At 37.1% G+C, this 23,618-nt stretch overlaps 2 protein-coding genes and 2 long non-coding RNA genes across 10 annotated transcripts in view; 2 read left to right on the top strand and 2 right to left on the bottom strand.

Moving 5' to 3' along the window:
- The window catches only part of LOC131527994 (uncharacterized), a 10,768-nt gene extending 4,651 nt beyond the window's left edge, over positions 1–6,117 (bottom strand). For 4 of the 6 annotated variants that reach the window (XR_009267804.1, XR_009267806.1, XR_009267809.1 and 1 more), the window contains exons 1-3: positions 5,867–6,117; positions 5,427–5,550; positions 4,525–4,654 (exon numbers count right to left, since the gene is read on the bottom strand). This is a non-coding gene — a long non-coding RNA (uncharacterized LOC131527994). The remainder of the gene's footprint in view (positions 1–4,524; positions 4,655–5,426; positions 5,551–5,866) is intronic. The other 2 variants (XR_009267805.1, XR_009267807.1) reach the window with 2 other exon arrangements.
- On the top strand, positions 700–5,370 carry insl5b (insulin-like 5b). Of its 2 annotated transcripts, XM_058757122.1 has the most exons (3): positions 700–1,142; positions 3,297–3,464; positions 4,491–5,370. In XM_058757122.1, the coding sequence occupies exons 2-3, from the start codon at positions 3,299–3,301 to the stop codon at positions 4,625–4,627; spliced, it is 303 nt and encodes a 100-aa protein (XP_058613105.1). In that variant the 5' UTR covers positions 700–1,142; positions 3,297–3,298; the 3' UTR covers positions 4,628–5,370. The 2 variants fall into 2 exon arrangements, with proteins under 2 accessions (XP_058613105.1, XP_058613104.1); XM_058757121.1 differs by lacking the exon at positions 700–1,142 and having other exon boundaries at positions 3,181–3,464.
- On the top strand, positions 5,422–23,618 carry LOC131527936 (NLR family CARD domain-containing protein 3-like). Its single transcript, XM_058757119.1, has 8 exons — positions 5,422–5,543; positions 9,939–10,102; positions 10,208–10,312; positions 11,039–12,868; positions 13,813–13,986; positions 14,149–14,322; positions 22,925–22,971; positions 23,060–23,618. The coding sequence occupies exons 2-8, from the start codon at positions 9,969–9,971 to the stop codon at positions 23,614–23,616; spliced, it is 3,021 nt and encodes a 1,006-aa protein (XP_058613102.1). The 5' UTR covers positions 5,422–5,543; positions 9,939–9,968; the 3' UTR covers positions 23,617–23,618.
- On the bottom strand, positions 7,366–8,772 carry LOC131528031 (uncharacterized). The gene is made up of 4 exons (XR_009267810.1): positions 8,434–8,772; positions 8,205–8,260; positions 7,822–7,940; positions 7,366–7,390 (listed from the first exon to the last, which is right to left on the bottom strand). It is a non-coding gene; the product is annotated as an uncharacterized LOC131528031 (long non-coding RNA).

Below are 23,618 nucleotides of genomic sequence, written 5' to 3'. Positions count from 1 at the left end.
AAATTACTCAACTTGACTACCCCTTTAAGTGGATTATTAAATAAACCTTCTTGAGCAGTTGTACCTCTAATAATGATAAACTCCTTTATGCTTGAAAGGACAACATACTAACAGGTTTGTACTGAAGAACTAGGCCACGTAATGTTTTCCACTGAACTTTGAGATGGAATTTCAACTATTGGATCGCGTGAGCCTCTCTGTTTCCACACTCATTCCTACAGCAACCTCATTTAAACCACAGTTTTGTTCAGTTTGTCTTCTGTTTGGAGTGTCATTACATTGCCAAGGTTAAAGGGCATTATGCATTAAGGGTTCAAGAAGGGAACTCATTTAGTTTGTACATCTACATAAAAAAAAAAAAAAAAGTATATATATAAAATATATGTCACTCTGGACCACAAACCAGTCTTAAATCGCTGGGGTATAATTGTAGCAATAGCCAAAAAAACATTGTATGGGTCAAAATGATCGATTTTTCTTTTATGCCAAAAAACATTAGGATATTAAGTAAAGATCATATTCCATGAAGATATTTTGTAAATTTCCTACCGTAAATATATCAAAACTTAATTTTTAATTAGTAATATACATTGCTGAAGAACTTCATTTGGACAACTTTAAAGGCAATTTTCTCAATATTTAGATTTTTTTGCACCCTCAGATTCCAGTTGTATCTCGGCCAAATATTGTCCTATCATAACAAACCATACATCAATGGAAATCTTATTTATTTCATATGATGTATAAATCTCAATTTAAAAAATTTACCCTTATGACTGGTTTTGTGGTCCAGGGTCACACACACACACACACACACACACACACATATATATATATATATTAGGGGTTGCACGGTACTTATATTCGTACCGAACCGTCACAGTACGGGCATCTCGGTTCGGTGCATGAGGCCTTACAACGAATACAGCCAATTCACCCTCAATCCAGAAGGGTGCGCCCGCAGTAATGCAGCGCTGTTTGATAACCGCCAGCAGAAGAACAGCGAAGGCCATGAGTTGCGCACTTGATAACAAAGCACCCAGACAGTGACCATGTGCTGCTTCTGAACGCGTCTCTCACATAGGAATATACTTTAAAGGCTTGTGCACTCAACTGTTTGCGAAATGGAGCTTTGTGCTCGTGTATCCTACCTCTCTCATTCGGCACAAATCAAAATATTCCATAATATTTCCATATTTGCAATATAACGTATCTGAATGCTAAACTATTGTTTATTATGTAAATGATAGGCTTTGTACTTCAGTCGCGTTCCAGCGGTGACACGGAGGCGCGCGCGCTGATGGTTGTATTTTATTTTGATAAAGTACCAACTTTAGCAATGCTGGAACTGATGTGTGTGTTTGTGTGTGTGTGACGCGATCACTTCAACTGTTTCCTTACACCAGCAGAATCAACTTTAATGCATCACTGTATAAAGGTCTGCTTTTATTTGTGTACACTCACAAGAAAACAAATAGGATGTCGCTTTCTGCCGTTTGAGTTTCCTTTCTGTAAACAAATTAAGCATGTCACAAAAAATTTACTGAAACTCAGCATATAGGCTATGTTACGTGTCACACTGTTATAACTAAATCAAATATATTTCAAGAATTTATTCCTTGTATGTATACATGTACTGCAGATTATATATATAATGTAATATAATATTTAGTATTACTACTGTACTACTCTCTGTTCAAAATAAATGAAAAGAAACCGAGCAAAGTAGATTTGTTGTTTTTTTCCTGTTGTACTGAAATTGCCACCCCTAATATATATACAGTATATATTGATATTTTGTAGAATATTAGTAACCAAACAGTTGCTGGTAGCCATTGACTACCACAGTATGGGGAAAAATATAAGTCAATGTGTTTGGTTAACATTTTTCAAAATATTTTCTTTTGTGTTCAGCAGTAGAAAGAAACTCGTACAGGTTTATTTTATTGACTTGAACCCATTTTGACACATTTTTGGATTTTAACTTACAAAATTAACTTTTTCACCTACTTTTTTTATTTATTTACGTACTTCTGTTCTGTTTTTTTGTTTTTGTTTGTTTTTTAATGCACTATGCAGATTTTACAATTTAATTAAGAACAAAAATAAATAAATAAATAAATAACCTTTAGGCCCTCACAAGACCCAGGGCACTTCAGTTAGGAGAAATTCAGACTTTAATTTAGTGATGTCAATATAATGGTGTTTCTCACTGATTTTTCCTACTCGGAGAACAAACTCAAACTGACAAACAAAATATAAATGTTATCTCAGGTTACTGGTAAACTAGCATTTTAAGATTTCAAGAACCGCAAAACTAAGTGCTGGTGTTGAATGCCAGAATGACTAGGAGCGATCAGGTAGTGGTACATATTTTACAACTTCTTGTCTATAAACATTGTAGATAAGGTTTTATAGCATCTCTTTTGTTTCCATGCCCTGCCTGGGTGAACAATAACAACAAATACCAGCTTTAGAAATGACACGGGGGGGTTGAATCGCACTTATTCAGTTAAAATAGCTTTACAAAGAGCCAAAACTGTCCTAATTCCAGTGGGCTGACTTCAAAATGAGATTAACTCTCACATCCGCTTGTTCAAAAGCAAGCCACACTGTCACCTCAGAAGCTGCTGCTTTATGAACAACCGCATAAAATTAATTGACACGCTACATAAAACAAATGACGCAAAATGAAAGAATTAGGTGTAGGCTGTATCTTCTGATGACTCATAGAACTGTCCTTTAGGAATGACTGCAATTAAATCTAAAACGAGTACGCCTGCGCCAAATACTGCAGGATGGTACGCATATCCCATAAACCGCGATGTTGTGTGGAAGCACTTGGCAACAAAGTGTTTGCCAGCCAGATATAAACCGGCTCATTGTGTTTAGGAGGAAGTAAGTGCTGTCATTATCCTGGTGTCACTCCATAATGCTGGTGTGACACATGCTCAAATTTGCGATATTCAGTTTTATGGACATGTATCTCTAAAACATCATTAAAGAGCACTTTGCTGTAGCAAATAAAACAAAGATCTCACGCCACTTTGTTAAATTAGCTGTATTTTGATACACCATTTGTACATCATCTATTTATTTAAAACCATCAAACCCGTTTTGACAAATGGAAGTCTCTGCTTTGTGGGTCATTTTGCCTCATTTAAAAGGTCACGGAAAAGAAGTGCGTCAATAACATACCACTCTTTGCATGGTATATAAATGAAGACGTTCCGAGGTCAGAAAACAAAAGACTTCCACAAGTTCGGCAGAAGACATTGCTTTGACTCTATTTCCAGCCATGAAGGTGGTGCTGCTGGCGGTGCTGTTGGTGTTGGCCGCGTGGGCAGATTCGGCCCAGGCCCAGAAAGCTCTGAGACTCTGTGGCCGTGAGTTTTTTCGGGCTGTCGTCTACACGTGTGGGGGTTCCAGATGGAGGCGGGGCCAAAACGACGACCCCTTAAATGGTCAGTATATATTTTGACTCATCCCAATGTAAGTGAGAGCAGAAAACAAACTCTTATTGTTAGATTTTTGGTAGTTGTTATTACTGTAACACCACCAACTACTGACATTTTAGACAGTGTCTCAAATTTATTATATGCTATGTCAAGTTTTAGTGGCCTGCCTTATACAGATATAAGATATACAGATTCTCTGTCTACAGGGAAATGCGTCAACATTCATGCGACCCTGACAAGCGTTTTAGAGAATAGATGGATAACATAATATGAAATATATAATATAATATAATATAATATTCTCTGTCTACAGGTAAAGGCGCCAGTTTTCACATGACCCTACACGGGACAAGCATTTTGGACAATAGATGGATAATATAATAGAACATAGTATAAAATAATGTAACAGTAATATAATATGATATAATATAATAGTTTAAGTACATGTTTTAATACAACAATGCAAAAATTAAGAAATGGAAATGGAATAAAATTTAATAAAGGTATTTTTTTTTTTAAATATTCTAAAATGATAAATATAATATTATTATAAAATCAAAATATAAAGAGTAAAAATATTTGTATGAATATATTAAAAATAATTGAGAACAAACATTAAAACAACTCAGTAAAGAACTGATTACAAATCTTTTGGAATCTAATTACATTTAATCTTAATTAGAGTTATTTTGCATGCTCTGATCACGCAATTAAATGCAGTTTTTAGCTTTGTAGATAGGAACTCACAAGACCCACTGAAATCATGCAATAATGCAATCAAAATAAAAATAAAAATTAAATCTTGGCTGAATTTGGAGCTAAATACTAAATAAATACTACTCTTGCTATATTGACCATACAAAGCCATTGCACAAAAAGTAGGAGTAGCAGAACTGTGCTGTTTCAAACTCAGCTCTTGTGTGCCACCTGCTGTAGAGATATGAATGTTACATCCCCAACTCATCTCTAGTACAGCATGAACTGTGGAGGAAACCGAAATCATGTACAGTGCATGTCTTTGATTTTACACAGGTTATGAAATCGAGACTGATGTGGAGTCACTGACCTCTACAGAAATGGATCGAGTAAGAAGAGAGGCCCATGAAGCGCTGCCCTCCGCGTGCTGTAAAGTGGGATGCAGAAAAAGTGATCTTGTTCTCATGTGCTGAGAAACGCTCCCAACATCATCATCTTCTCTGTGCAAAATGCATTTAAAATATTATTTTTCAGAGGACTTGAATTACATAAAAACTCTCAAAGTTAAAATGGTTTTAAAATGAACATTTGAAAAATGTTCAGATGTTGTTTTCCGAGAAATTCTTCAAATGCTAAAACAATATTTATTTAAAATGAGGCAACATTTAAAGAGGACAAATACTCAATAGAAAGGAATGTTGTCTTTTTTAGAGGTACTATTAAGGAAATAGTTCACCTTAAAACAACAACAACAAAAACACCCTATGTTGTTCAGAACCCATAGCCTACTTATTGCTGTCTGAAATATACATTGTGTATTGTTTGAGTTGAGTATATGCATATACTATATGTATACTAAGCCTATATGTGCCCCAAAACATGGATAAGTGGTTAAATGTTTATGAAGTTAAATGGTTACCAACCTGAACTAATGTTTTTTAAAAATGTTGTTAAAAAGGTTCAAATCTAAAGATTAGAAAAAGAATATATATATATATATATATATATATTAAATTATTTATAGTCTACCCAATATTGTATTTTATGGAATATGTCCAATATCAGGAGATACCAACTGCAAAATTGAGAATAAAAGCATTTTGAACAAAAAACATAAACATGGTTTATTTGCGTCCTTATTTGTTGGGAAATAGCAATAAATATATTCTCAGAGGTGTTTTTAAAGTTCTGCCACTTCAATTTGCGATTCACAATAACCTTATATTACCTAGTCCTTAAAGAAACAATATTTCTGTCAGTCAGTGGTTTAACCTTTTGAAGTGAAGTCGCGTTGAGAGCAGTTCCTCCGCTTGTCAAACACGACTGAAGCAAACATGGCAGCTACGCAGAGGAGGATGGGGTAAAACCGACGAGCAGCAGTTCTTCTCGGTGAGTTCTTCACAAAAATAGATATACGACATGTTTTGTTAAACAATTTATGAAACAAAAGTGTCAAATATATAGGTACATTTTACAAAACTAATTCAATTCAACATAGGCGTGATCTTTGAGCAGAGATCAATATCAGCAGACTCAAGTTGCAGGATTATAAGGATTATAACATTAATAGCCTAATGCATGGTGGCTGCTTTAAAGTTTTGTGCAACTTGCATGTAATAGAGCGTTAACAGTTACAAATTACAATCCGATCTACTTTCTCCATAAAGAAAGTGATTTTTACAATAAACGAATATCTTTTAAAACAGACCTACCATTATCTCCGAAGTTGTTGTAATGATATACGCTTCTGTAGAGGCCACAGTTCAGATATTTAAACTTAATTAGAAACGAAAGTAAAGGTTTCATTCTCACACACACGCACGCACGCACGCACACACACAGTGGGAGGGGACAATATAGGCTACATAAAATTTCTCGAGAGCAGTTTTTGAAGGGGACAAATAATACAACTAAAATTGTACGTGTAAGGATATGTATACACAGAGGAAAGCTACAACTATTAGCGCAGCAGGGAGACTACCCTTGTGAAAAAGAAGTGCACTTAAGTATACTTTTATAAAGTATACTTATTGCAGAAAAATAATATACTTTATATATATATACAGAAATATCACTCAAAAGTTCAACTAATTACATTTAATGTAATTTTAAACAAATATATTTGAAATCAATTACAAATAACAGGCATTTAGGTGGTCGAAAACATTACATTTAATTCACGCTTAAGTGTATTTTAGTTAACATTAATTGCTTGTCAGTACATTAGTAGTACACTTTAACCATGTTTTAAATACTGTAGAAGCAATTATGAAAGTGCATATAAATATGTACTAAAAAGTCCCACTTAAGTGATTTAAAAAAAATCACTCGAGTTCAACTAATTGCATTTAATGTAATTTTAAACTGTAATATATTTGAAATCAATTACAAATAACATGCATTTAGGTGGTCGAAAACATTACATTACATTACACAACAACACACATAAGTGCAAATTAAATTAAATTATTTTCGGCACTTAAATACATTGTATTTGTAATTAACTTCAAATGTATCACATTTTGAAGTGATATTAAATGCAATTAGTTGAACTTTTGAGTGATTTTTTAAAACCACTTAAGTGGGACTTTTTAGTACATCTTTATATGTATTTTCATAATTGCTTCTAGTGTCTTTAAAACATGGTTATAGTGTACTGACAAGCAACTGACAAGCAATTAATGTTAACTAAAATATACTTTAATGTCAGTTAACAATACACTTAAGCGTGAATTAAATGTAATGTTTTCGACCACCTAAATGCATGTTATTTGTAATTGATTTCAAATATATTAGTTTAAAATTACATTAAATGTAATTAGTTGAACTTTTGAGTGATATTTTTGAACCACTTAAGCGGGACTTTAGTATATTTTATATGTATTTTGAAATATGGTAAATGTTTACTTCTGAATAAGCAATTAATGTTAACTAAAATATACTTCAATGTCATTTCAATGTATTAATTACCTAGTTACAATCAACACAAACACAAAATGGAAAACCCTCTACACTTATTGACAAAATCTCTAAAACAAATACACAAAAACGCTTTTTGCTGATGCACAAGAAAAACCCAACACTATACACAGTTGCAACACTTTAACTCACCTTTTAGAAAGAGTCTGGAGAACAATGCAAAATCACTTACATACTTACATTCAAAAGTACCTAATCTCGCCATCATAGAAAACATCATTCTGTATGATGTATAAGCCTGTTTCCTCATTGGGGACCTAGAAATGTCAACAAGGTCAAGATTTAATGGTATTACTATCCTTGTGGAGTCATTTGGTCTCCATAACGTATAGGATTACTAACACACAAACACACACACTTAATACAAAAACAAATCAAGAAAATGATCATTCCATATACAACAAATGAGACCTTATTGTAAAACATTACCAAACTGTGTTAATGGCACCCCCGGTTTCACAGACAAGGCTTAAGACTAAAATGTAATTCTGTAATTATGTTTTGGCAATACTGTACAAGTCATGCCAATAAAGCTAATTTGAATTGAATCAAATGTAATTCTGAGCTGTTTCAACTGAAAGAAACTTGCACTGACTGATATTTAAAAATATCAGTGCCTTTGTTTTGTCTCAAGATGCACACCAGTAATGTTTTTCTAAGGCATGTTAATGAAAATTACTTAAATAACCTTTAAGTAAGAAGCTCTCCATCGGCAGTAAACTTCAAATGTCATGAAGCTGTACACCATCTCTCCACAGTCTGTGAACGGAAATGCTCCAAAGAGGCAGGAAAGTCAGAAAAAAATTCCTTGAGGAAAGAAAGAAGAACAATTGTTATAAAACATATCCAGTCATTATAAATGGTTCAGTTGAGTGAAAGCAATAGACACAGTTGCAGTCCAAAGTTTATATACACCTCGCAGTCTCTGCAAAATGTTAATAATTTAAGCAGTAAGAGGGTAGAGAGGTAGAATCATTAAAAAATGGCAATTTCTGCTTTAATGAAGCAGTTTATTCTGCAAGGTCTATGTAAACTTTTGACCACATCTGCATCACCTAAGAGGTGAATTACCTCAATCATCAGGGCAACATCGTAGTAGAAAACTGGGAGATGTTCCTTCAGATCTCCTACAAACACCAGATTTCCTGATCACACCATTTTCACTGACACTGGGCTTTAAAAATAGATAACATTTTTACAAAAAAAAGTGATTCCTACTTTACAGGGAATAAAACATAACTTTATCAATTACCCAAATATAGATAAATATCCCAAAATCTATGAAAATGAAGAAAGGTACCTTTAATTTGTTTCCCTCATCTTGCCTTGCAAGCTTCTCTCACACATCTTCATGAAGAATGTTCTTGTATTTACCACGACTGACACAGCAAAGCTGCTGTCCTCTTCCTTTGGTTTGTTACCTGTAAAATATATGATGATTAGAGGGGGATCTATAAATACACAGGTGGGAATATATTACTTGCAAATGGAAAAGATTCAAAGCATTTAAAAACCATAGGGATAGTGACTTAATATAGCACTTTTAGCTTGTCATGTGTGATCAGGGTGAGCTGACTAGGCAACAAATCGACGAATCGCGACTACATTCCTCCCATGTATTAAATGCGCGTCCTTGAAAGCGCACAGTTTTCTAACGTATTTACTTTAACTTCTTAGGTATAATATCAATGGTATGACCTTTCAGATGTGTCTGAAATTACAAAAATATATACATATGTTTAATTGTTTGATCAAAATTATTGCTAGGGACAGTTTGATAGTCGCTGGATATAGGGACACGTCCCTTGCGTCCCCCCCTAATTCTACGCCCCTGCTGTACACAGATGTAAAGTACAGTACTATTACATACAAATACAGTACTCTCATAAATGACACTATGTCAAATATTATGTCGAAAATTAAACTTCATAGAGTTCATAGTGCAAGAGCTGGTGATGAAAATTTCAACAATAAGTTTTATTGGAGTATACTGTATAAGAAAGTGTATTTAAGTTTAGAAGAAATATACATTTCAAGTGCATTAATGCACAGTGTATATTATAGACTAAATACATTTAAAATACATTAACAAATGTAATTTTGTAGAACACACTTAAGTTGGAATTAAAATCAATTATTTTACATGTGCTTTAGTATACTGATAAATATATCAAAATAAGTGTACTTAAAACACAATAAAATCATAATTATGTGAAATGTATAAGTAATACTTAATTAGACATTATTACAAAGTGCATTTTTAAAAAGTGCACTTAAGTATGTTAAGACCTATTGTCATTAAAGTGTACTCTCTTTAAGTACACTTAAGTGGCCTTTAATTTAATTTAAATTATATTATATTATCTGCAAGTGCACTTTTTAAAAAGTATACTTTTAATAGCTTGAAAGTAGGTAAGATCAACAAGAGGGAGTTTTTATCGGTTTCCGAAGATCTTCTGATTAAAAAAAATATTATATATATATATATATATATTTACATATATAATATACGGGATATTTAGTCAGACAATTTAATAGTATAAAACAAAAGTGTCTAATATGTAGGTAAAATCTAAAGTGTAGGAATGATGTAATCAAATCGACTTTTTTTGTCTAACGTAATTCGTTAATAATTTTGGGGAGACATTTCAATGCACTGTTTTTATCTGTATAGCTATGTTTAGCAGTATTTAGTCAGTTCTTTTCTTCAAAAAATGTTCTGAAAACAAATTTTGTTAAGGAAACTGACAAATACATTAAATTTCCATGCAATGAAACCATCTTTTTTTTTCTTACTGTACATAGCCTCTATGAGAAGTGAGATATTGCCTCAAAATGAGTGTGTATGAGGGGAGAGATGAGGATGGTGCTATCCATCACCAGATCCCGAAAACATCTCCAAACTCCATTTGTATGTCAGTGAGTAATGAATCCATGGATTACCCACCTGTAATGACCTCTGACCCTAGGTAAGACAAAACACTGAAAGCAAATAATTTAGTAGCCTAAAGAAATACTTCAGTTTCACCGTCTTTAACATTTTAAATTCATTGTAATAATTTTCATTTAATCAGACATGAGGTACACACAACCGCATCTCCAGAGCTCAGCTGTGTGTCCTTGAAGAGTAACAGTTTCATTCAGCTATGCAGTAATAAAACAGTGACCTCTGATTTCAGGTAAATGAGAATTATGTAATACAAAAGGATGCAAAATATATGACAAATGAGTCATTTAAAAGCAGTTAAAAAAAACTAATTGTTGTTTACATCTTATGGTTTTAAACCAGAAGGACTTCCTCCTTCTATATAACCCAAAAGGAAATTTTGTAGAATGTTTATCCTCCTCTTTTCCATACAATTAAAGTAAATGGGTTGGCCACTGATGAGCACAAAAATTATAAAAAGAGTCTGTATGAGCTGTATTGCAAGTCTTTTGATAGCTTTCAAACAGATTACCTGGAAATCCTGTAATCGGCTGCAGCTCTCGTTTGTTTATAATAATCAATTACTGTGTGCTGAAAAATGCTTCACAGCTTTTATGGTGCATTTTTTGAGCTTAATGTACTACTTGCATTGAGCTTTGTGATGCACCTCTGTTTTCAAATAGTAGACCTTGATAGTTTCCAGTTATTTATATTTCAATGTGCTTTAACCACCTAGTTGACTAAACATCACTTACAATAAAGGTCTGCAAGAAGACTTTAAAATACAGACATTTTCAGAGACATGAGCTGTATTAAGTAGTATTACATGTAGTCCATAGCACATGTCCCCATTCTTTTTTATTGTATAGAAAAGAGTAGATTCAGTCCAAATGTGATGTTTGTGAGCAAATTCTGAAAGATTTAGTTAGTCCCTGTGAACTATGCATCAGCATTCATACTTTAATTTTCCCTGGTGCAGAGATAGAAGTAAACATCCACACAGAGTTGAGGTGAATGAAGACTTGCAACAGGATTTTCGCCAACCACCAGTGGATGACATTCTACAAAGAGTCAAAGAGATTCACAAAACCAGCATGAAGAACAAGTATGAGCACTTATTTGAGGGACTCAAAATACAAGAGAATCAAACCCTACTCAACATGATTTATACACATCTGTACATCATAGAGGGAGAATGTGAAGGGGTGAATGAAGAACATGAGGTTTTACACATGGAGAAAACACCCAGAACACAAAAGTCACAAGACACTCCAATCTACTGCAATTATATATTTGAGCCTTCACTTAAACAAGCAAAAATAAAGACTGTTCTCACTAAAGGCATTGCTGGAATCGGAAAAACGGTCTCTGTGCAGAAGTTCATTCTGGATTGGGCTGAGGGAAAAGCCAATCAGGATGTAGATTTCATGTTTGTGCTTCCATTTCGAGAGATTAACTTGGTTAAAGAGCAGTGGTATAGTCTTCACAAACTTCTTCTGACCTTCTACCCTGAGCTTCAATGTCTGGACTCAAAGATTTATGCTAAGAGTAAAGTGATGTTCATCTTTGATGGTTTGGATGAAAGCAGAATTTCACTCTTTTTAGACACTGACACAGTTTCTGATGTGAATGAGTTTTCATCAGTGGGTGTGCTGATGTCAAACCTCATGAAAGGGGAGCTGCTTCCCACTGCTCTCATCTGGATCACCTCCAGACCAGCAGCAGCCAGTCAGATCCCCTCAAAATACATCAACCGCGTGACTGAAATTCAGGGATTCAATGACTCTCAGAAGGAACAATATTTCAGGAAGAAAATCAGTGATGAGCATCAAGCCAGTAGAATCATCTCACACATTAGAAGATCAAGAAGCCTTCACATCATGTGTCACATCCCCGTCTTCTGCTGGATCTCAGCCACTGTGCTTCAAAACCTCTTGAAACAACATGACAGCGCAGAAATCCCTCAAACTCTGACGGAAATGTACATACACTTCCTGATCATTCAGACAAATGTTAAGAACCAAAAGTATGATGGGTCAGATCCAAAAATCCTGCAGTCCAACAAAGAAGCCATCTTGAAACTTGCTGAACTGGCTTACAAGCAGCTGATGAAGGACAATATCATGTTCTATGAGGAGGACCTGAAAGAGTGCAGCATAAATGTCACTGATGCCTCAGTGAATTCTGGGATTTGCACGGAGATCTTCAAGGAGGAAGCTGTGGTTAATGAGAGAAAAGTCTACTGCTTCATACATTTGAGTTTTCAAGAGTTTCTTGCTGCATTTTATGTTTTTTACTACTATGTGAGTACGACTATGGAGGTGCTGAGTTGTTTTACTGCACTGCATCGCTTGTTTAAAGGGGTAGTAGACAAAGCTTTAGAAAGTCAGAATGGACAATTTGATCTTTTCCTTCGATTCCTTTTGGGCATCTCACTGGAGTCTAATCAAGGACTTTTATATGGTCTTTTAGCTCACACTGAGAGCAGCTCCGAAAGCATAAAGGAAATCACAAGGTACATTAAAGAGAAAATCAAAAAGGATCCCCAACTATCAGCAGATAGATCCATCTGCCTGTTCCTCTGTCTGCTGGAAGTCAAAGATCAGACTCTGTACAGAGAGATCAAGGAGTTTCTGACCTCAGCGAAACACTCAGAGAAGAAACTGTCTCCTGGACACTGCTCAGCAATAGCCTACATGCTTCAGATGTCAGACGAGGTGATGGATGAGCTGGATCTAAAGAAATACAACACATCGGAGGAGGGTAGAAAGAGACTGATACCTGCTGTGAGGAACTGCAGAAAAGCTCTGTAAGTGTTAAATTGTTGTATTACACAATTACAGTGTCATTTATCTGTTTATTAATTTTTGTTCAACCAACCTGTTTAACTGCTTCAATAATTTGTAGCAAGCAGCGACCGTGTGAGAAAATATATGTAATATAGGGAAAAATAGTGTACATGCAATTTATTTGAGACAACTGAAAGGTGAGTGAGCTGCCTGGTGAACTTGCAGATGCTTCTTTTCTGCTGTTCCCATGGAATTTACTTTAACACCTTCCTTGCATGCTCACCTTCTGTTCCTCCTCTGGCCACAAGTAAATATTATTTATGTAAACAGTGATGTGGGAATAAATGTCTTTGAGCTATAAAATGAAAAAGTCAGCAAAGATGAGACGAGGGTGCCCCCTGGTGATTTGCAGAAGTACTGAATGCAGATGTACATTTTCCTATAACTAATACAGTCAGAGGTCCCAACAACGACCAATTCATGCATATTTTACGAGGTGGCTAATTCGTATGACCTCACTCATATGATTTTGTATGATTTCTGTGAGGGGTAGGTTTAGGGGAGGGGTTAGGGATAGTCATTCGTACGTCCTACTAATTTGCCACCTCGTAAAATACATACGATTTTTCACAAAACGTACAATCGTACACATTAGTCCGAATTAGCCACCAAGTAAAATATGTACAAATTGGGTTGGAGGTCCAGCTGCCACTAACACATTCTGCACAATATTCAACTTAGAACATCCTCTTTGACCTTTGTATTTGGTTATTTAAATAACACAGTGTGGATTATATTCAAAAATATTGTGAATAATTCTAGACTTCAGCTGAAATATGTAACGTTAAGCATTATGTTGACATATTACATTAAACATACAATACATTTAAATAAAAAGCAAACTGATTATGACCAATTGTGTATTTGTTATTCATGCAGAGGATTGTGTTTCCTTCTGTTTTAGGTTTTCTGGCTGTGATCTCATTGATCAGTGCTGTGAAAGTGTGGCTTCAGCTCTACAATCAGCAGGCTGCCCCCTGAGAGAGCTGGACTTGAGTAACAATGACCTGCGGGATTCAGGAGTGAAGCTGCTCTGTGATGGACTGAAGAATCCTAACTGTCAACTAGAAATACTCAGGTGTCTAGTTAAAGGGACAGTTCACCCAAAAATGAGTATTCTGTCATCATTTACTCACCCTTATATAGTTTAAAAACTTTCTTTGATATTTTGAATAGTGTCTCAATTGTTTTTCTGTATGTTTCACAGTAATCTGATTTGATGTGATTCCTTCCTCTCTAGATTGTCTGGCTGTATGGTGACAGAGAAAGGCTGCTCATACCTGATGTCGGCTCTGAGTTCAAACCCCTCACACCTGAGAGAGCTGGATCTGAGCTACAATCACCCAGGAGATTCAGGAGTGAAGCTGCTATCAGATCTACTGCAGAATCCGAACATCAAGTTGGAGAAACTCAAGTACCTGTTATTGCTATAAAATTAACAGCATAAAATTTAGTTCCATTCCATAGGACTCAAAGGGCCAGTTTAATGGACAGGGCAAATTAGCGCAATCCTATAAAAGTACAGACTAGAGTTCTGCAGGTGATTTACTGACAATGTGCGTGTAGGAGCCATAAGGCTATTTAATGCTGTTACTCAATGTCATTGATATATGTTATTATATTTCCGTACTCCCCCTGTGGTAAAGAGATGAACTGCACTCATTTTTGGGGATTTCCTGTAGGTAGCCATCTTAAACAGGAAGTGATGTGGCAATGGGAGAGGGAAGGGAGACAGTTTTTTGACCTACATCCGACTACACTGTTTATAGGGAAATCACGGTTTTGTTTTTAAGTTTCACTTTTCTTTACAATAAAATCATGCAAGCAAGCTTAAACAAGTGAGTAGTGTCAAAGATACTTTCCCTCACGGAAATGGCGAGAAAGGAAGAGAAGCCATTACATTAGTCAAAAAACTCCCAAGAAGGACAGGCAAGCATGTGGTAGGAAATTACGGCCTACACTTGGATTGAACAAGCCATGAGTGGAACGTATCTACAGCTTTCAAAGGATCCTGAAATTCATCCAATTCGTGAGTAACCATGGGTGAACTTATTTTGAAGAACTGCTGCTGAGAATTTTGGCTTTGATCAAAGCATGATACAATAAGCTGATGCTTATGTGTATATTGTGGCCTGTTGATTCTACGGATATCTGGATACTTGATTGTGCTTGTTTGTGCGTCAAAGATGGCTGATGAAATGTCCAAAAATGGAAATGCAGAGGTCGAACAAAGCATTGCAACCCTCAGTTCTATGCGTGAGGAAAGCTCGGTGTGTGCACACGTAGGATGAATGAAGTAAAGGCATTACTTGCAGACGGGGGTGATGTGGAATCAATAAAAAGAGGTGCAGAGGTATTTCATATGGCTCTTGGAGAATTTAAGATTGCTCATAAGCTTGTGCAAGAACAACTATCTGATGATATCCGAGAAAATGAGCTCATTGATTGGTTTGAGCCTAAAATGGCTACATTCAAGAACTTTATAAGTGAATATGAGATGTGGAAAAATGTTCAAAAGGATCCACAAACACTTATCGACCCAAGTGATAGTGCTTGAATGTGTCCAAAAGGTCACATAAATCTTGTAGTTCTCACAGCTCAAGTATATCATCATCGGTATCCTCAATGAAGATAAAAGTATCTGCTGATAAGGCAGCTCTTCTTGCCCATAAAGCTGCATTAAAACAAAAACATGCTCTTGAAATGGAAAAGGCTGCTTTGAATATGAGACTAGAAACAGCCAATTTGGAATGTGACCTAGCTGCAAACGATGCTAAATTAAAGGTCCTAGAAGACTTCGAAACAACAGCAAGCCCAAGTCTACAAGTTCGGTCTGTTAATTCCCAGCAATCTTATGAACCTAAGGATGCAATGAATGATTATCTGGAAAAGTATGGCACTGAGTATTCTAAGAAGACATCAACAAAACAGGATCAAACATCACCAGGACCATCACCATCTTTTGAATTTGTTCAACTTGGAGTTATCCCAAAACTCCATTGCAAAGAATGTTTCAACCTCCAAAACTCAATCAAGTTAAGGCCGACCAAAGAAAGTCCAATGTTGAGGATGCAACAGCTACATCTGCTAATCCTGTTACAACTTTTCAAAATTCATCTGCTAGTCGCACAGATGTGGGGCTTACAAATATGAATCTTTCAAAGCGTGGTGCGGAGGCAAAATGACATTGCCGAACTTTTGGTTTTGCAGCAAAAACACACTTTACTCCCCTCCAGAGAGATTTCAGTGTTTGATGGAGATCCACTAAATTTTCGTTCTTTCATGCAAGCCTTCGAACATGGCATAGAAGATAAAACCGATAATAGTAGGGATAGACTTTACTATCTGGAACAATTTACTTCTGGCCAGTCAAAAGAACTTGTTCGAAGTTGCTTGCATATGGAGGCTAGAAGGGGTTATGCTGAAGCCAAGAAGCTCCTCAAATGTCATTTCGGTGATGAAGTGAAGATCACCAGTGCATATATGGAAAAGGCTCTGTGCTGGAGTAATATCAAGGCTGAGGATGGAAAGGCTCTTATTGCCTATGCCCTTTATTTGAGAGGCTGTTGCAATGCTGCTGAAGACCTTCCTAACATGCTTGATCTTGATTTGCCTTCTAACCTCAAACAGATTATATCCAAACTTCCATATAAATTACGAGAAAGGTGGAGAGGTACAGCATGTGACATTCTCGAAAGAACACACAGTAGAGCTAAATTCAAGGATGTGGTTACTTTTATTGAAAAGCAGGCTAGGATACTTCAAGATCCTCTTTTTGGCAATATCTTAGACCCTACTCCTGCAACAAAGGGCATTAAGGCAGAGACAGGGTTTCGTCCTTTCAAGTCTGGCAGTAAGAAAAGTTTTGCTACTTCCATATCACCGCTGATATCCAGTATGAAAGAAATAAAGGGCACGAAGCTACAGGAGTTGCATTTCAGGCCCCTGTTTGTTCTGTTCTGGCAATCATGCATTGGAAGCATGTCGTCAGATAGCATTAAAGCCTCACGGAGAGAAGGTTGATTTTCTAAAGGGTAAAGGACTATGCTTTGCATGTCTTCTGAAGGGGCACATGAGCAAGGTGTGTAGAAAGCGTCTGGATTGTCAGACTTGTCACAAAAGGCACCCAACAATTCTCCATGTCGAAAGCAATTCTGCCTCCAAAGAGCAACACATTTCCCAGAAGGATAAAGGCGGCAGTAATTTAATTACAATTGCAATGGTGTCGGCAGAACAAATAGAGGTTGGTTCTTTAGACTACAAGCTTGCTATCTTGCCAGTAAAGATCAAGGCCTGTAATGGAAGTAACATAATACAAACATATGCTTTTCTTGATCCCGGAAGTTCCGCTACTTTCTGTACTGAAAGCCTAACAGAAAAGCTGCATGTGAGAGGGAGGAGAACAGAAGTTCTACTAAGGACCATGGGACAAGAAAGACCAATATGTACAAACAGATTGGATGGGTTAGAAGTAAGCAGCCTCGACAGTAACAACTTTTTACCCCTGCCAGAGGTTTTACGCATAGCTTCTATACCAGTTGGTAAAGAGAACATTCCGACTCAAGAGGACATTCAGCACTGGCCATATCTCAAAGAGGTCAGTTTGAAAACCATTGAAGCGGAAGTTGGTCTGCTGATTGGAGTTAATGCACCAAAGCTTATAGAGCCTTGGAGGGTCATTAATAGTCAAGGAGACGGACCTTATGCAGTCCTGACTAAATTAGGATGGCTCATTAATGGCCCACTGGGCAGAAGCCCATCTATAAGCAGAAACGAACAACTAAAGGTGTCCTGTAATAGGATTTCAATTTCCAATGTGGAAGAGCTTCTCTTGAGTCAGTTAAATCATGATTTTCCTGAAAAGGCATGTGATGAGAAACCTGAGTATTCAGCCGAGGACAGGATGTTCCTCAAAATTGCAGTAGACTCGGTTGTTAAACAAGATGGTCATTATCAACTTCGACTTCCATTTCGTCAAGAGGAGGTTCATCTGCCTAATAATAGAATGATAGCTGAACAGCGAGCTATTACCCTTATGAAGAGATTCCAAAGGGACGACGTGTTTTTTGCTGATTATAAGGAATTCATGGGTGATCTCTTGGAGAAAAGGCATGCCGAAAAGGTGACACTGGATCAGCTGTCAGGAAAATTTGGAAGAGTATGGTACATACCTCATCACGGCGTGTACCACAAGAGGAAAAAGAAAATTAGGGTTGTATTTGATTGCGGATCTTCATTTCAAGGGACATCCTTAAATAAAGAGCTTCTACAGGGCCCAGATCTTTCAAATAGTCTCCTTGGAGTTATCCTTCGATTCTGTCAAGAACCCGTGGCAGTCATGGCGGATATTGAAGGAATGTTTCATCAGGTTAAAGTTACACCTGAGGATATTGACTTTCTGTGGTTCTTATGGTGGCCTAACGGCGACATTGGCCAACCATTGGCAGAGTATCGGATGTTGGTTCACCTCTTCGGTGCCGTCTCTTCACCTAGTTGTGCAAACTATGCACTCAAGAAAACGGCCGAGGACAATGAGGGCAGCGTTGGTAAAGAGGTTCTTAGTACCATTCGAAGGAACTTCTATGTTGACGACTGCCTAACTTCCCTACCTGATGAGGATGCAGCAATTTCCCTGATTCGAGACCTAAGAGCTGTCTGTGCCACTGGCGGATTCAGGCTGACAAAGTGGATAAGTAATAGTCGTTTTGTATTAGCTTCAATTCCAGTAGAGGAGAAGGCCAAAGATGTGAAGGAGTTGGATCTTGATATAGATAAACTCCCTGCGGAAAGAGCTCTTGGAATTCAGTGGAGTACTGAAACGGACTCCTTTTTCTTCAGGATTAATTTAAAAGACTGCACTAAATGCACTAAGAGGACTATTCTTTCCATCGTGAATTCCATCTACGATCCGATTGGGTTTCTTGCTCCATTGATTCTCCCTGCAAAAAGAATCCAACAGGAACTTTGCCGAGTCAGCTGTGGTTGGGATGAGAAGATTCCAGACAAGTTAATGAAATATTGGGAGGAATGGCTTGAGGGTTTGGACAAACTTAACAATCTAAGTATTCGTAGATGTTTCAAACCACCAAATTACGGCAAAATAGAAACGGCCCAGCTACATCACTTTAGTGACGCGAGTGAATCAGGGTATGGTATAGCTAGCTACCTGCGGCTTACCAACATCAGTGGTGTTGTTCATGTTGCCTTTGTATTGGGCAAAGCCAGAGTTGCTCCTTTAAAACCTGTAACTATCCCCAGGCTTGAACTGGCAGCCGCTGTCCTTGCAGCGCGTGTTGACCGGATGCTCAAGAGAGAGATTGAAATTCCACTCACAAAATCTGTTTTCTGGACAGATAGCACGTCTGTTTTGAAATACATTTTTAATGACACAACACGATTCAAAACCTATGTTGCAAATAGAGTCTGCAAAATACGTGACTTGTCTGAGAAATTCCAGTGGCATTATGTGAATGGCTCACTGAACCCTGCAGATGCTGCATCTCGCGGCCTTTCGATTGATTCTTTCCTTGGTTCAGAAAGATGGTTGAATGGTCCAGAATTCCTTTTACTACCTGAATTAAACTGGCCTTGCTTTCCGGAGGAGAAAATGACTATATCTCATGATGACTCGGAGATAAAGAAAGAGGCTATGGCTTTCATTACAGTTCTGACAGGAGGCTCTGATCCTGTTAACAAATTCATCGAGCACTTCTCTTCATGGTATAACCTTAAAAGGGCTACTGCATGGATTTTGAAGTTTAAAAGGATGCTCTGGTTGTTGAGCCAAAAACAAAAGGATGCTCATTCAAATCTTCATCTACAAATCAAAGGTCAAATTAGAGATAAAGAGCTTTCAGTGGAGGATCTTATACATGCAGAGAAGGCGTTAGTATGTTTTATCCAGCAACAGGCGTTTCAACCTGAAATTACGTCTCTGAAAAAGGGACATACTGTTAAGAAAACTAGCAGTATCTACAAACTTGATCCTTTTCTGATGGACGGGATCTTAAGAGTTGGAGGGAGGCTGCATAAAATGTCAATGCCAGAAGATTTGAAACACCAAGTCATTTTGCCAAAGAATAGTCACCTGTCTACACTGCTTTTAAACCATATTCATCAATCAGCAGGTCATTGTGGAAAAATCAAATACTCTCAAAGCTTCGCCAGAGATACTGGATAGTTCATGCCAATTCCGTTGCTCGGAAGCTAGTCAGAAACTGTCTGCCATGCAGGCGTTGGAACGCCTCAGTAATGGAGCAGAAAATGGCAGATCTACCTCTAAGTCGTCTAACTTGTGATTCCCCTCCATTTACATGTGTAGGCACTGATTATTTCGGTCCAGTCGAGGTAAAGAGGGGCCGGAGTTTGGTAAAGCGATATGGCGTCTTGTTTACATGTTTGGCGAGCAGAGCAATCCATCTTGAAATGGCCTATTCATTGGATACAGATTCCTGCATTTTGGCCTTGAGAAGGTTCATATGTAGAAGAGGTCAAGTTCAAGAAATGGTATCAGACAACGGAACTAATTATGTAGGAGCAGAGCGCGAGCTTAGAGATTGTCTCGCTCAGCTGGATAACAGTAAGATCAAACGTTCAATGCTGAATCAGGGAATCAAATGGAGTTTCAATCCTCCATCAGGGGCTCATCATGGAGGAGTATGGGAAAGGCTCATCCGCACCATTAAGAAGTCTCTGTATTCCGTCCTAAAACAACAAACCTTAGATGAAGAGGGACTACAGACAGCACTCTGTGAGGTAGAAGCTATAGTCAATGGTCGTCCTATTACCACCATATCTGATGATGTCACTGATCCAGAGCCTCTCACACCTAATCATCTCCTACTGCAGAAAGGAAAACCTATTCTGCCACCCGGACTGTTCATAAAAAGCGACTCCTATTCAAGACGGAGATGGAGACAAGTCCAGTATATCTGTGATTTATTTTGGAAGAGATGGACAAGAGAGTATCTGCCATTAATGCAAGAAAGGCAGAAATGGCATGAAGTGAGAAGAAATATTAAGCCAGGAGACATAGTTCTCATAGTAGATGATACATCACCCAGGAACTCCTGGCCTATTGGACGGATCACAAAGACCTTGCCTGACAAAAGAGGACATGTTCGTCGTGTCTTGGTTAGAACCAAGTCCAACATACTGGAAAGACCTATTAATAAGTTGTGTCTTCTTCAAGAACAATCTTAATAGTAAGAATTAACAAGCTCCTTTGATGAAGCTAATGATTACTTTTCGCCATGTTTTTGGACTTTTTTATTGGACTATTTTTGAACTTTTTCCATCGTTTTTTCGATAATTTTTCATTGGACAATTTTTTTGGGACATTTTCATTGGATTATTTCTTGATTTTTTTCTTTTTCATTGTTTTTCCATTGGACTATTTTGGACATTTATTGTGTATGAACAGATATTTTGAAGATTTTGAGGTACACTGTAATACGTATTATTTGGCTCCACAATATATGTATATTTTATATTTAATTGCCTTAACATCACCAATTAAGGGGCCGGGATGTAGGAGCCATAAGGCTATTTAATGCTGTTACTCAATGTCATTGATATATGTTATTATATTTCCGTACTACCCCTGTGGTAAAGAGATGAACTGCACTCATTTTTGGGGATTTCCTGTAGGTAGCCATCTTAAACAGGAAGTGATGTGGCAATGGGAGAGGGAAGGGAGACAGTTCTTTGACCTACATCCGACTACACTGTTTATAGGGAAATCACGGTTTTGTTTTTAAGTTTCACTTTTCTTTACAATAAAATCATGCAAGCAAGCTTAAACAAGTGAGTAGTGTCAAAGATACTTTCCCTCACGGAAATGGCGAGAAAGGAAGAGAAGCCATTACAGTGCGAAATAAAAAACACAGATGCAGCCAGATCATTTCCCATTATGACCAATGCAATCTACCAAGAGCAGCACAAATGAGAAACTATCACAGACACGTCAAGTGCAAAATGGGATAAAAAAAAGATTTTTTTGGGGCATTAAAGTGCCCCTATTATGGTTTATGAAGGGTTCATATTTTGGTTTTGGGAGTCCACAACAACAGGTTGATATGCATACAAGGTCAAAAAACACTTTCATTTTCTTATAATATGCATTTATTTTTACCTTATTTGCTCAACAACTCCCAAGCGATTCGTTCAACGATTCATTTTTCCAAACCCCTCCTTTGTGTGACGCTAATCTGCGGTGATTGGTCGATTTCATTTAAAGCAGTGTTTGTGAGCTTATACCGCTCCCAAAGCGGCACCTAGTGGCAAAGAATGAATTTGCATTTTCATTCAGACCAATGTGAAAATCAAGTTTTCCCAAGTCTGCACGCGCAGCAAGGGAGTGGGCAATATGCTAATGTTTCATGTTGACTTCAACATGAAACGGCTTGGGATTCGTTTTAAAAACGACTCGTTTCAATGATTCAGAGTCGACTCTTTCTTTTGAGAGACAATAACTTTATACACGGTGCACTTTCAGATTTAAAACTTTGCAGGATGTTTTCATTCACTTAGAGCTGTGTTACACACTACATGAAAGGTAGTTTTCAAAAATCCATAATAGGGGCACAGCATAAATACAGCGCAAACTTATGTTACTTAAATTATGTTGCTTAATTCATTTAAATACCCTCCATCCGTAAAACTTCTCCTAATGCAATAAAGTCAGCCACACAAATAACTGTCAATGCATTTTCATTGCTAATTTTTCACTGCGTGTCTTTAGTAAATCCTTACAGGAGTTTTTTAACACCAAAAGAGCGTTTGTGCTGGTGCAAGCTGTTAGTAAATATGTCCCAAAGCATTAATATACAAACATAAATTTCATACAAATACTACAACAGAACAGAAGCTGGGAAAGAGTAAAAAAGCATAAAGGGGCCTATACAAAGTATAAGCATATCAAAAATAATTACATGATTGTAATTAAATTCACTTTGGTTCAATTGAGTTCAGTTTAGTTTAGATTTAAATGTAATTTATGTTTTATGTCTTTATAGTTTGGAACATGGAGAACAGATCAGAATCACACCTGGACTACGGAAATGTAGGTACTCACTCAGACACAAACCTTTTGTCACACTTGCTTTAAATATTTGTAATTATAATGTTCCCATATACCTTCTTGTATGCAGATTCATGTGCTATCACATTGGATACAAACACAGCACACACTCAGCTCATCCTGTCCGAGGGCTACACAAAAGTGACATATGTGAAAGAGAAGCAGTTGTATCCTGACCATCCAGAGAGATTTGAGAACTTTGAGCAGGTTCTGAGCAGAGAGAGTCTGTCTGGACGCTGTTACTGGGAGGCTGAATGGAGCGGACAGGCTGTTATAGCAGTGTCGTATAAAGGAATCAGCAGGAAAGGAGGAAGAGAATGTCGGTTTGGACTCAATGAAAAGTCTTGGATTCTGTTCAACTCTGATAACAGATTTACTGCCTGCCATAATAATAAGAGAACTGACGTACCTGCCACTTCACCTCCCTCTACTAGAGTCGGCCTGTTTGTAGACTGGCTGGGTGGCAGTCTGTCCTTCTACAGCGTCTCTGACACACTCACACACTTACACACATTTCACTGCACTTTCACTGAGCCTCTCTATGCAGGATTTTTGCTTGACTTGGGATCCTCAGCATCTCTGTCCTCTGTCAGAAACAACAGGGACATCAGTCACACAACTGGGTGAAT

The sequence above is a fragment of the Onychostoma macrolepis genome, chromosome 02, assembly GCF_012432095.1.
Source record: "Onychostoma macrolepis isolate SWU-2019 chromosome 02, ASM1243209v1, whole genome shotgun sequence".
Lineage (NCBI taxonomy): Eukaryota > Metazoa > Chordata > Actinopteri > Cypriniformes > Cyprinidae > Onychostoma > Onychostoma macrolepis.
Note: the sequence above shows the minus strand (reverse complement) of the source record. Positions and strands in the feature narration are given on the sequence as shown.